The 13,663-nt window shown below is 41.6% G+C and overlaps 1 protein-coding gene across 2 annotated transcripts in view; it reads left to right on the top strand.

Annotated features, from left to right (window-relative positions):
• arl15b (ADP-ribosylation factor-like 15b) overlaps nucleotides 1–13,663 on the top strand; it is a 272,877-nt gene that overhangs the window by 107,019 nt on the left and 152,195 nt on the right. For both annotated transcript variants that reach the window (XM_080185667.1, XM_080185657.1), the window contains exon 2: nucleotides 11,704–11,848. In XM_080185667.1, the coding sequence (XP_080041793.1) occupies nucleotides 11,704–11,848 (145 nt within the window). The remainder of the gene's footprint in view (nucleotides 1–11,703; nucleotides 11,849–13,663) is intronic.

Raw genomic sequence — 13,663 nt, 5'->3', positions numbered from 1 at the left:
GGCCATACTGTATTATGCTGGCACTTGTTAAATTCCAAATTTTATTTAGCTGAATTGGATTGGCGTGTTTGTCCAAAGATCTCTGGAGGCAGAAAAGCAGGTTAATAGAGTGGTGAAGAAGGCATATGGCATTTATCAATCGGGGTGTAGATAACAAAACAGATCATGATTGAGCTGTATAGAATTTTGGTAAAGTTACAGCTGGAGTACTGTGTGCAGTTCTGGTCACCACATTTTTAGGAAGAGTGTGATCGCACTCGAAGGGATGCAGAGGAGATTCACCAAGATTTACCTGGGATGGAACATTTAAGTTATGAAGAGAAGTTGGATAGGCTTGGGTTGTTTTATCTAGAGCAGAAAAGACTGAGGGGTGACCTGAATGAGGTGCTCAAGATTATGGACAGTGTTCATAGGGAACAGCTGTTCTCTTTAGCTGAAGGGTCAGTTACAAGGGAACATAAGTTAAAAATGAAGGGTGGAAGGTTTAGGTGGGGATTTGAGGAAAACCTTTTTTGTCCAATGAGTAGTGACTGTTTGGAGTGCACTGCCTAGGAACGTGGTGGAGGGTGAGATACCTCACATCCTTTACAAAGTATCTGGATGAGCAGTTGGCACACCATAACATTCAAGGCTATGGGCCAAGTGCTGGCAAGTGGAATTCAATGGACAGGTGAGGGATTTTCGTGCATCAGTGCAGACTTAGTGGGCTGAAGAGCCTTTTCTGCACCGTAATATTCTATGAATTCCCTGGCTGCTGTGGTGAAATAGAATTCCATTTTGAGATTGTTAGCCTCAGGATTACATGTCCAATAACATAACCACTATGCTACCGTACCCCTGATTAATATATCCACCAAAGTTGAAAGTTCTGCCATAGTGCCTGAGAATAACTGTCTCTGTGGAGCTTGCACATTCTCCTCATGTCTGCATGGGTTTTCTTCAGGTGCTCCAGTTTCCTCCCACAGTCCAAAGATGAGCAGGTTAGCTTGATTGGCCATGCTAAAATTGCCCTTAGTGTCCTGTGATGTGTAGGTTAGAGGGATTAGTGGGTAAATTATGTCGGGATATTGAGGTAGGGCCTGGATGAGATTGTGGTTGGTGCAGACTCTATGGGCTGAATGGCCTTTTTTTGTACTGTAGGGCTTCTGTGATTCTATGAAGAAAGCAATGCAGTGTTGGATTTATCATATGAATTCCCTAATCCAGCCTAGGATCCTGGAAGATTCGGCCCCTGATTCTAAGTGGGAGTACTGTGCAATGTAGTACGTGTGAGGTGAGGCTGAGGATAATAATAGTTGCCCATTTTCAGTTTTTTTTCTCCTGTTTTGATTTGGTTCTAAAATTTGAGATTTTATTTCTTACATGAAGCATGCAGTGAGCTGGATTTTATAGTCAGCAGTGAAATGTCAGTACTCATCACTGACATCAGTAAAAGCTGCCCACTTAGATCAAGTGAGCTCTGTAGGGTGGATTTTGCATCTCCTAACATAAGTTCCATTCTGACATTGGCTGGCAGTGATCTCTGGCATCCAGCAGCAGTAATATTATCAAGAAGACTAATTATCATTTAAACATTTTACACAGGTTGAAATAAAAGATCAGGACGCATGCATAGGCAGTAGAAGTTGAAATATCAAAAATATATAGATTTTTATAATGTAGAAATCTGATTTAGTCAGATGTTTACAGCATGGAGGTTTAAGTCCCCTCGACCCGACTTATCCATTAAACTTCCATTAAATTAATTTTTGAGGCCAAAGCGGTTGTTCAGCTGACTTTGTATACCATTTAAAAAAAACAGTTAAACCTCATTCAAATAGGATAACGTTTTCAAGTGTTTTTGCAGCAAAACTAAATAGCATAAAAAGTGCAAGTTGGCATCAAATCAAGTGATTGCTAACATATCCATCTGCATGGGCTTGAACAGCACATCAGTGGTGGAGCAAGGAATCATTGGTAACTTCTGGATTACCACATTTAAATACAAGTGAGAATGCCTGAAGCTGCTGCCAGTTTTACAGTTGCAATAATGGTGAATGCTGACAGTTGATTACAATAGGTAAATCTGGGTCTTTATGTTGCAATTTTCTAGCTTCCTACCTTGCTACCTTTGTGTCAGTATATTAAAAATTATTTGGAAAAGAGGAGAAAATGCTTAAAAATAAATCTACAAGGTGTTGAGTTTGAAAAATTGGAGTATCTGCCTCATTGAGTGCACAGGGACCTGGAGATTTAGGGTCCTGTTGTTGTTTGGCAAGGCCTTTAGACATCATGTCAGCATTCCTGGCTTGTATAATCTGGGAAACTGCACACAATAAAAGAAATTGCATGAGAAGTCAGTCACAGAGAAATTGTTGTTTTAACTGCTGCAAATGAGGATGTCAAAACAGCATTGCATTGCCAGATTAATACTTAGCAATACAGATGAGGAAGATTCCAGTTTTGGTCCCTGACTTGTATTTACAGCTTATCAGGTCATTAGCTGTGGAAATTCTCAGGCTGCTAATTGATCTCCATGTACCTGAGATGAGGTAGGTGAGAGCTGGAAGAGGGGAAATTTGAATTGTCATGTAGTGGAGTGCAGAACAATTACATATTTAAGTTGATAATATTTATTCACATGCATTCTATTTAATTATGATTGGGTGAAGTTGTCTCAGCTGTGATTGCCTCAGGTCAATTGCCCACTCTGCCATTTTTCATGTATGCAAAGTAGTTAGTTTGTGAAGGATTGGAAGGATGAAACTTTTGCTGCCCTCATGCAAGATATCACTTTTAGGAAAGACCGGCAGGAAACTTGAGGTAAAAGGCTGGGATTGTTGGCAAGTGTGAGGTGGTCCACTTTGGTAGGAAGAATGGTAGGAAGGACTATTACTTACGTGGCGAAAAACTGCAGCAGGCGACGGTGCAGAGGGACCTCGGGGTCCTTGTGCATGAGTCGCAAAAACCCAGCTTGCAGGTGCAGCAGGTGGTCAGGAAGGCGAATGGGATGCTGGCCTTCATAGCGAGGGGGATTGAATATAAAAGTAGGGAGGTCTTGCTGCAGCTGTATAGGGCATTGGTGAGGCCGCAGCTGGAGTACTGTGTGCAGTTTTGGGCGCCGCACCTGCGCAAGGATATTTTGGCCCTGGAGGGAGTGCAGAGGAGGTTTACTAGGCTGATACCGGAGTTGAGGGGATTGAGCTATGAGGAGAGGCTGAATAAACTAGGCTTGTACTCGTTAGAGTTTAGAAGAATGAGGGGAGATCTCATTGAGACGTATAAGATGATGAATGGGATGGATAGGATAGAGGTGGAGAGACTCTTCCCGCTCAAAAAAGACAGTAGGACTAGGGGGCACAGCCTCAAGATAAAGGGGAGGCGGTTTAGAACGGAGTTGAGGAGGAACTTCTTCACTCAAAGGGTGGTGAATCTCTGGAATTCTCTGCCCGTTGAAGTGGTGGAGGCTGCCTCGCTAAATATTTTTAAGAAGCGGGTTGATGGGTTTTTGATAAGAGAAGGGATTGAGGGTTATGGGGAGAGGGCGGGAAAGTGGAACTGAGCCACGACAGATCAGCCATGATCTTATTGAATGGCGGGGCAGGCTCGAAGGGCTAGATGGCCTACTCCTGCTCCTATTTCTTATGTTCTTATGTTCTTATGATTGTTTGTTCGCTCATGCAAGGCACAACCTGGAATGAAGCCAATGTACATTTTGCCTCTGCATACTTCTATACTTCAGCGCAACATGTCCCTTAGTTGTGCAGAAAAACAAATTAAGCAAGTTCTTGTGTTGCCAGATAAATAGTTAACAACCAATTGCATTGGCAGCTGTAAACCATTGTAGATATCTATTGGACTCTTTAATTGATGACTGACTATTTTGGAATAGTGCACTAAAGGTCAAGAGGTGTAACATTTGGGAGGGTGGGGGTGGGAAAAAAAGAAAACAGTAATTTAACTTCCATTTTCATTTTTAAAATGGTGGGCTGAAATTTCACTTCGGTTGCAATTAAATTTTGTGTGCAGCATACAGACGATGCTTGAATGGAAATTGGATATGTGTGTGTGTCTCTCTCCCTCTTGCTGTATTCAATCTCTTGCTCACTTTACTCTTTCTCTTGAATTACCATCTAGCGAATCTTTCTGGTTCAATTTCTTCCTTTCTTACCCTCTCTTTCTTGTGTTTTTCTCCCTCCTTCCTACTATCTCTAAATTTTATTTCTTCCATTTTACACTCTTATCTTAATTGCTTGTGGTGTGGTGGAGGGTGGTGGTGGAAGGAAAATTTTCAGACTAGAGGCCGGTTACCAGCGGTGTACTGCAGGGATCAGTGCTGGGTCCTCTGCTATTTGTAATTTTTATCAATGACTTGGAAGAGGGGGCTGAAAGTTGGTTAGTAAATTTGCTGGTGACACCAAGATTGGTGTAGTAGTGGATGAGGTGGAAGGCTCTTGTAGGCTGCAAAGAGACATTGATGGGATTCAGAGCTGGGCCGAAAAATGGCAGATGGAGTTTAACGCTGATAAGTGCGAGGTGATTCATTTTGGTAGGACAAACTTGAATGCTGATTACAGGGTCAACGGAAGAGTTCTGAGGAATGTGGAGGAACAGAAAGATCTTGGGGTTTATATCCACAGATCTCAGAAGGTTTCCACTCAAGTGGCTAGAGCCATGAAGAAGGCTTATAGTGTGTTAGCATTTATTAACAGGGGTTTTGAGTTTAAGAACATAAGAAATAGGAGCAGGAGTAGGCCATCTAGCCCTTCCAGCCTGCCCCGCCATTCAACAAGATCATGGCTGATCTGAAGTGGATCAGTTCCACTTTCCCGCTTTCTCCTCATAACCCTTATTTCCCTTGTCTATCAGAAACCTATCTACCCGCGACTTAAATATATTCAGCGAGGTAGCCTCCACCGCTTCAATGGTCAGAGAATTCCAGAGACTCACTACCCTTTGAGTGAAGAAATTCCTCCTCAACTCCGATCTAAACTGCCCCACCACCTCCTTATTTTGAGGCTGTGCCATCTAGTTCTGCTATCCTTTCTGAGCAGGAAGAATCTCTCTACCTCTACCCTATCTATCCCCTTCATTATCTTATATGTCTCTATAAGATCCCCCCTCAGCCTTCTAAACTCCAACGAGTACAGACCCAGTCTATTCAATCTCTCCTCATAGGCTAACCCCCTCATCTCCGGTATCAGCCTAATGAACCTTCTTTGCGCTCCCTCCAAGGCCAATATGTCCTTCCGCAAATGCGGCAACCAAAACTGCACACACTACTCCAGTTGCGGCCTCATCAGTACCCTGTACAGTTGCAGCAAGACCTCCCTACTTTTATATTCTATCCCCCTCGCTATAAAGGCCAGCATTCCATTCACCTTCTTGATCACCTGCTGCACCTGCAGACTGGGTTTTTGCGATTCGTGCACAAGGACCCCCAGGTCCCTCTGCACCGTAGCATGCTGCAGCTTTTCGCCTTTTAAACAATAATCCCTCCTACTATTATTTCTACCAAAGTGGATAACCTCACATTTGCTAATATTATACTCCATCTGCCAGGTCCTTGCCCACTCACTCAGCCTATCCAGATCTCTCTGCAGACTTTCCGCACCTTCCACGCAATTTGCTTTTTCATTCATCTCCATGTCATCAGCAAATTTCGTTACCCTACACTTAGCCCCCTCCTCCAGATCATCTATGTAAATAGTAAACAGTTGAGGCCCCAGCACTGATCCCTGCAGCACTCCACTAGTCACCGACCGCCAACCAGAATAGCACCCATTGATTCCAACTCTCTGCTTCCTATTAGACAAACAATCCTCTATCCACGCGAACACCTTACCCCCAACTCTGTGCGCCCCAACCTTTTGTGAGCCGTGGGGTTATGCTGCAACTATACAGGACCTTGGTGAGACCACATTTAGAATATTGTGCGCGGTTCTGGTCACCTTGCTATAAGAAGGATGTGGAAGCATTGGAGAGAGTGCAGAGGTGATTCACCAGGATGTTGCCTGGTTTGGAGGGTAGGTCTTATGAGGAAAGGTTGAGGGAGTTGGGGTTTTTCTCTTTAGAACGGAGGAGGATGAGAGACGACTTAATAAAGTTTATAAGATAATGAGGGGGATAGATAGAGTGGACGTTCAGAAACTATTTCCTTGAGTGGATGTAGCTGTTACTAAGGGGCATAACTATAAGGTTTATGGTGGGAGATGTCTGAGGTAGGCTTTTTACTCAGAGAATGCTTGGGGTGTGGAATGTGCTGCCTGCTGTGATAGTGGAGCTGGACACTTTAGGGACTTTCAAGCAATTATTGGATAGGCACATGGAGCAGACCAAAATGATAAGGAGTAGGATAGCTTGATCTTGGGTTCAGACATAGCTCGGCACAACTTCGAGGGCCAAAGGGACTGGAAGGGGTACTGTTCTATGTTTTATGCTCCAGATGCAAATGCAGCTGTGTTCACTAAGGTTTGTCGTGGCTTCCTTTCATTCTCCAGGTAAAGAAAACAAAAGAACATCATGGAACCAGACTTAGCTGAAATTCTTTAAGCTATTACACCATTACTAAATTGGCAAGGCTTGTACTTCAATAAATCAGATTTGATGATATTCTGAATACTGGAATGGTCATGCTTTCGCAGTACTTCACCCCACCCATGTTTGCACTCCTTCAAAAGATTGCAAAAGGAAGAAAGAAAATATACTAATCTTCTCTGTATCATTCCAATATTAGTATATGTGCTCTCGAAGCAAGTACAACGGTTGGTAGATCCCTCGTGAAGTGAACTAATGCTGATTGATATGACAAAGGATCACAATTAGTACAATTAGTTATGATGAATATAACAAGTAACCTTGCAAGCAGTAGAAGAAAATGTTGATGTAATTGAGAAGTACAAGTAGATGATGATGAAGTAGACTCAAAGGGCCAAATGGCCTACTCTTTCTGTTTTCTCTGTTTCTAAGTAGCACAACAATAGATTTGAGTTTTTAAGTGTCTTCTGTTTTACTGAAACAACAGTTGGTTATAGATGTGAAAGGATTATCCAATTCTTTGTGATCCTACTGAGATGCTATTTATATTTACCAAACCAACTGAAGTGTCTGTCATCATTCCAAGTTCTACATTATTACCATTAACTATTTTAGTTTTACAAAACATCCCTTTTGGCTATTTGCCTGGATGTTCAAAGATTGTCTTGTGTTTTAGGCTGGAAAGTATTATAAAGCATTGGAAACCATATAATCCGTGTTGGATAAATTGTTTCTTTTTTCCTTTCGTTCACAAACACACACACGTAGGAAATTTTTACCATATATATAATCCTAAACTAGAAGTTTCACAATGCTTTTATCATAGTGCCAAAACAGTGCTTAGAGGAAATCTGATAGCCTATATAGCTTTCAAATGTTTTTTAATTTTAATAAGATTACTGGAAATAGCTCAGCTAAAGCACTGCTACTACAGAATCTAACCTGAAACAGAAGGGTTTGACAATCCCAAATTGTAGTCACAAGAATGGCTTACATTAACACTGCAATTAAGTTATTGTGAAATTCCCTTTACTGCACAAGATCGACATGTAAGGAATCTGCAGACTATTCACAGAATACTACAGTGCAGAAGAGGCCCTTCGGCCCATCGAGTCTGCACTGACGCATAAAATGTCCTGACCTGTCCACCTAATCCCACTTGCCAGCACTTGGCCCATAGTCTTGAATGTTATGGCATGCCAAGTACTCATCCAGGTACTTTATAAAGAATGTTAGGCATCCCGCCTCCACCACGCTCCCAGACAGTGCATTCCAGACCGACACCACTCTCTGTGTAAAAACGTTCTTCCTTAAATCTTCTCTAAATCTCCCACCCCTCCCTTTTAACTTTTGCCCCCTTATAATTGACCCTTCAACTAAGGGGAGTAGCTGCTCCCTTCCCACCCTGTCTATGCCCTTCATAATCTTGAACACTTCAATCAGGTCGCCCCTCAGTCTTCTCTGCTCCAGAAAAGCAACCCGAAACTACCCAACTTCTCTTCATAACTTAAATGTTCCATCCCAGGCAGCATCCTGGTAAATCTCCTCTGCAATCCCTCCGGTGTGTTCGCATCCTTCCTATAATGTGGCAGCCAGAACTGCACACAGTACTCCAGCTGTGGCCTCGTCAAAGTTCTATGCAACTCCAGCATGACCTCTCTGCTTTTGTAATCTATACCCTGATTGATAAAGGTGAGCTTGCGATATGCCTTTTTCATCACCCTATTTGTTGAAGCTATCCCTGAGGTTCTAATCTTGGACTTCATGTGTGTCTTTGTTAGTTGTGGAAAGCTTAGTCAATACTCCAGTACGTGATGAAGGTGATGTGATTATTAATGCAGAATAAGACAACAAGGCAAGATTGCTTTTGGAACTTGCCCAGTTTTCAAAGGAAGGAAAAACGTCCAATAAATCTTACAATTTAGCCTCAGTTTCACCATGTTCCTCGATTCTTCCTTTGTTCCAAACTTACAGTCTGTTAGTATGGTGCTTACGTCACTGGACTAATGATCTGGAGAAGAGTTCAAATCCCATCTCAGTGAGTGGAGAATTAAACAAGGAATCAAAAAGCTAGTATCGATAATCATTAGCACAAAGCTACCAGATTGTCATTAAAATCCATCAGATTGTCATAAACATCCATTGATGTTCTTCGGGAAAGGAAATGGCTTAGCAAGCAATCCTGTTGTATCCAAATACAATAAAGGGGGGAAAAAAACGTTCTGGAGGCTGCTTTTTAATTTCAACCGATGAGTTCTGAATACATTTCTTCCTTAGTCCCTTGGTATTTTCTCTCAATTGGGATTCTAAATAAAATTCCCAATTTACAATAATAAACTAAGATCAGAATCATCTCAAATTCCAACTATTTGAAGCAACAAAACAAATTGCAGAGCTGTAGAGAAAGAGCATGTAAATTTACAGAAAATGTTTAACATAAGGAATGAGAATCAATGTCGTAATCTAATAAAGAATTTTAATTGTAAGCCAACTGAGCTTCACTGACAACTTGGATGAGTGTTTCCTCACTGTGCAGGATAAATAACATCCTTGCAACTCAATTCTGGTTTATAACACCTTGTTAGAAAAATCAGTTCAAAATACCAGATTACTGAACAGAATTTAACAGAACAGAACCACAAGATAATACTGTACCTTCTCTCTCCACCTCTCACTGGAGTGGGCGGAAGATATCCACACAGCCTGAACAACTGTAGGTAGAACGCCGGCCATCCCCAAGGGGCAAACCATCCCAGTTGAAGACCCCCAAGGGCCAAGAGCTGAGGCCCAGCAAACCTCCACCAGTAGAGGAACAAGCAGAGGGTAAACAGTGCAGAACCTACAGTGGCTCCTCCCAGTAGACAGTGACATCAATGGCTTGCACCTGCTTAGATTGGCACCAAGACCTGCTTCAGAGTCAGGCTCCAGTCTCCCATTGGCTGCAACCACCACTACATGGCAGTGCACGAAAGGTTACTGTGTGGAGCATGTCGGGATCGGGACCAAAACCTAACTGACTGCAACAGGGTTCCTGGAAGTACATGGCAATTCAGCTGAAAATGAGAAGACCCATATCATCATCCGCAATGATGACAAGCTTGCATAGCTGCTGAAACGTTTCAGCATATCCCAAATTGGGGGGTTTGCCCAATATTCAGGCAATGCTGCTTTTTCTTTCATGGATTATGGGCAACACTTGCGAAGCCAGAATCTGCTGCCCATCCCTAATTGCACTTGAGCTAAGTGGCTTGCTAGGCCATTTCAAAGGGCAGTTACAAGTCAATTTCATAGCAATGAGTCAGAAGTCACATATAGGCCAGACCAGGGAAGGATGGCCAATTTTCTTCCCAAAAAGACATTAGTTACCAGATGGGTTTTTATAATGTCTCATGGTACCATTATTAAGATTAGTTTCATATCGATTCTCCACTATTGCCGTGGTGGGATTTGAACATTAGAGCGTTAGTCTAGGCTTCTGGATTACTAGTGCAGTGCCACTACCACTACACTCTGTACCAAAGAAAAGCGCATGCCAATAAGGTAAAAGGACAAGATCAAAAAAAAAATGAAGGAGGACTGGAATTGGAGCAGCCAGACAGAAACTGTGATTGAAGGAGTAGTTCCTCTATTCACTGCTTCACTAATCAAAATCACCCTCAGCATTGAATTTTTGGCAGTTATATATGAAGTTTTAAGGAAATTCACCCCCGTCCCCATGTATTTTGAATCTGGTGATCTGATTTTGCTGGTGTTGGGTGAGAGGAGATGGTTGGCATCTGCAAGTTTGTTGTGGCCAATAAATGGATACGTTACTCCCCTGTGCATAGATGTGATTGAGTGAGGGATCAATATTTGAAAGTCCTGTGATTTAATATTAACATATTGTTTCCTAAGTTTCATTGCAGCCATTACCAAAAAAACCTGTCGCCAATGGCATGGCTGCTTTCTTGTAAAGATAGAACAATCACATTGAGTGGTTTGGAGCAGCAACTTTTTGATACCTCATCAGGTTTTTGTTCCTGCTGCAGAACAAAAGTTGCCAAAGTCAGCAAATATATCATGGTACATTACCCCTCCTCATTCTTATCATCCTCTCCTTGTTCTTAATCTGTTTGCAGCCTTGGGCTACACCATTCCCCTCAGCATCTCTGCTGTTATCAAGGTGGGTGGCATTGTACTTGCAGGTTCTTATTTGTCCAATTGTAACCAAAGAATCTCCTGCAGTGTCTTTTATCCCCTTCACTCCATCACCCACCACCACCACCTCCCCCCCTCCACCCCCCACCCCCACCCCCACCCCCGTTTCCAATTCTCTCCATGGAATTGCTCTTTCTTATTTTGAACTTCCTCCAGTTCTGTAAATCTTAGGTTTCTGTACTGCTCCAATTCTTGTCCGTTGCCATTCCTGAATTTCATTGTTCTACCATTGGCATCCGTGCTTTTAGCTGACCGGTTGTTTAGCTCTGGAACCCTATCCATAACTTTCTCTGCCATCCTTCTTGAAAATATTCTTTAAAACTTACCTCTTTGACCAAGTCTTTTGGTCAACCTGCCCTAATAACTCTTTGTGGTATGGTGTCAAATTTTGTTTGATGTGAACTCCTGTAAAGGATCTTGATTGGATGGAAACTGATATTCTTAGTGGCACAGCCATGAAACGACTGCCAACTGAGCTAAATTGTAGAGTTGAATCAATAAACCAAATTACAAAAGTATGTTAATTTGGCTGGAACAATAAAGAAAAGCTAGATAGAATATTGTATTTAGAAATATTATAATCGCTTCAACTCTAAGCAGTCATCTGGTTTTGTGAGTCTAATTCAGTGAGGTTGAAGAATGGAATTTGGGAAGCAGAGGATTAGAATCTGTTGAAGCACAGGAATTTCTCTATAGGCTAAACAGATGAGAGATGCAAAACTCAAGTGTTGTGGTGGCATTACAAGCAGAAGAGTGTAATTGCAGTGTAACTATTTTACAGAAACAGTTTGTACTGTAATTGTGGATACCAATATTTTAGTTGTATACATTATATTGGCAAAGTGTACCGAGTGTGACAAACATTACAGCACTAATTTGTATAAACTAGTGACCAACATTTTATATCTTGCCCTAATTTACGATAACCATAGCTGTCAGAATACAGTTGTCCAAATCAACAAAGGTTAACGATGCTCTTCTTTTCCATAGTGTTTCCGAGCTTTCTGCTGCAAAGGGCCACCATCTCCACGAACCGAATATGATGTTGTTTGTGTGGGCCTTACTGGATCGGGCAAGTCAAGCCTGCTTACACAACTCTGTAGTGAGAGCACAGATAGCATCATACCCACAACAGGTAATATCTAAGCAAAATTGCAGTGCATGTGAAAAAAATGGGAATGTAAATAAATTCTTACAACTTCAACCTGTTGCTTCCTCTTTCCCCTGCCAAGTAAACTCACCACAGAGTATGAGTTATTCACTGTGTGGACATTGTCATGCTGCCTTAAAATATTTGTGCATACACATCCCTAGGTCTCTCTATCCTTGCATCCCTTTTAAAATTGTGCCATTGCCAAAATGGTGATTCTACAGCAGAAAGATGACCTTAAGGAAATATCCCCAGACATGCCTTATTCAGTTGCACACCAGATCCAACAAACCTGTGACTATTAAAAAGAGAAAATATTAAAATTACTTAACGGAACTTGCAGCATCTGTAGGGAAAGAAACAGAGTTGTTATTTCAGATCTGTGATCTTTCTTCAGATTTCCACGGAGAGGCTGTCACGTGTGCTCTCACACGCAGGTCCGGATAAACAAAGATACCTTTATGTTCTCCTTTTAGTGAACTGTCTTTGGGCCTTTTGGTTTGATGGCTTACATTCTTCACCAGGTCCAGAAAATAACTAACTATGTTCCAAAAAGTACTTTGTCTGCGAAGTGCTTTGGGATATCCTGAGGTTGTAACAAATGTCATGGAAGTGCAAGTTTGTTCTTTGGTTTAATTAGCATTACCCTTTCTCCCTTCAAAAATCATTTATGTTAATCAAGGAATTTCTCATAATTTCCCAGGGCAGGTGTCTGGAATATATATGAAATCAACTCTTTCAGCTGCATCAGAAGCTGATGGCACATGCTAAATGCCACCATTTACTCCACTGTTCAGTGTATAATGTGTACTGAATGAAACTGAAGCTGACATATACATGTAGTCACCATCTCTTCCTGCAGATATCACTGGTGCCCAATTTTACTGTATTGCAGAATATCCATTAGTGTGAAGGCGAATTTCTGCTTGTCAAGTGGCTGGTGTACTTGAAGATTTTACAGATTAATTGAGACTAAATTTAATTATATTGACTGCTTCTGTTAAACCTTCTCTTATTATTATTTTATTATTGTGTTGGAGCCTGTGCACCCTGTCCTTGAGCTATTTAAATAATTGACCCTTCTGATTAAACCAATTCTAAGCATCTCAGAGTCCATCATATCAAATCCCCTTCACTTCACTTGCTTGTCAGCTTTTTTTGCCTAATGTTTGAGTCCTCTGGGAGGTTGTGTGGCTCAGTGGGTTGTAGCCCATATCCCAGACTCTGAACCAGAAGTTCCAGCTTCAAGTCCCACCTCAGGAGTTGCTGGCCAAGGAAGATGTGTTCATAACACAACCAAGCAGGTGGATTATCAACTTGTAAATCCTTCCAACAAATGCCAGTGGTAGGCAATAAGAATGGTAGAAATTACTGGTAGTCATGTAATGGAGAGAAAGCTAGCACCTCTTCCATTACTGTCCATACTTACAGACCATAGCATGCATAACAAAATACAACTTTGATTCCCTGAGTGATCTTGGGAGCATAACACACCATCACCAGGTCCGCTTTTTGGTATCTTCATCAGTAGGTTTCTTCCTTATTGTTGAATTTTCAAATATGATAAATATTCTTTCCAAATTTGATGAACTGTATGTTTGCAATTATAGGCCTTTCATGCTGATTGAGTATAAATCTGAATGAAATGAATGAATTGATAGATTATGAAAAGTTCAGAACGAAGCCTTGGATAATGGAAGTGCAAATTACGATAGAACTATCACACTGTCACTGTGATTCCTGACCCAATCTCCCACTTAAGTGACGCTCTTTATAGGAAATGCTGCTAGAGTTTTAAAT

This window comes from Carcharhinus amblyrhynchos, chromosome 1, assembly GCF_965287045.1.
Source record: "Carcharhinus amblyrhynchos chromosome 1, sCarAmb.v2.hapA, whole genome shotgun sequence".
NCBI classification, from domain to species: domain Eukaryota; kingdom Metazoa; phylum Chordata; class Chondrichthyes; order Carcharhiniformes; family Carcharhinidae; genus Carcharhinus; species Carcharhinus amblyrhynchos.
This window is presented reverse-complemented; position numbering and strand designations above follow the sequence as displayed.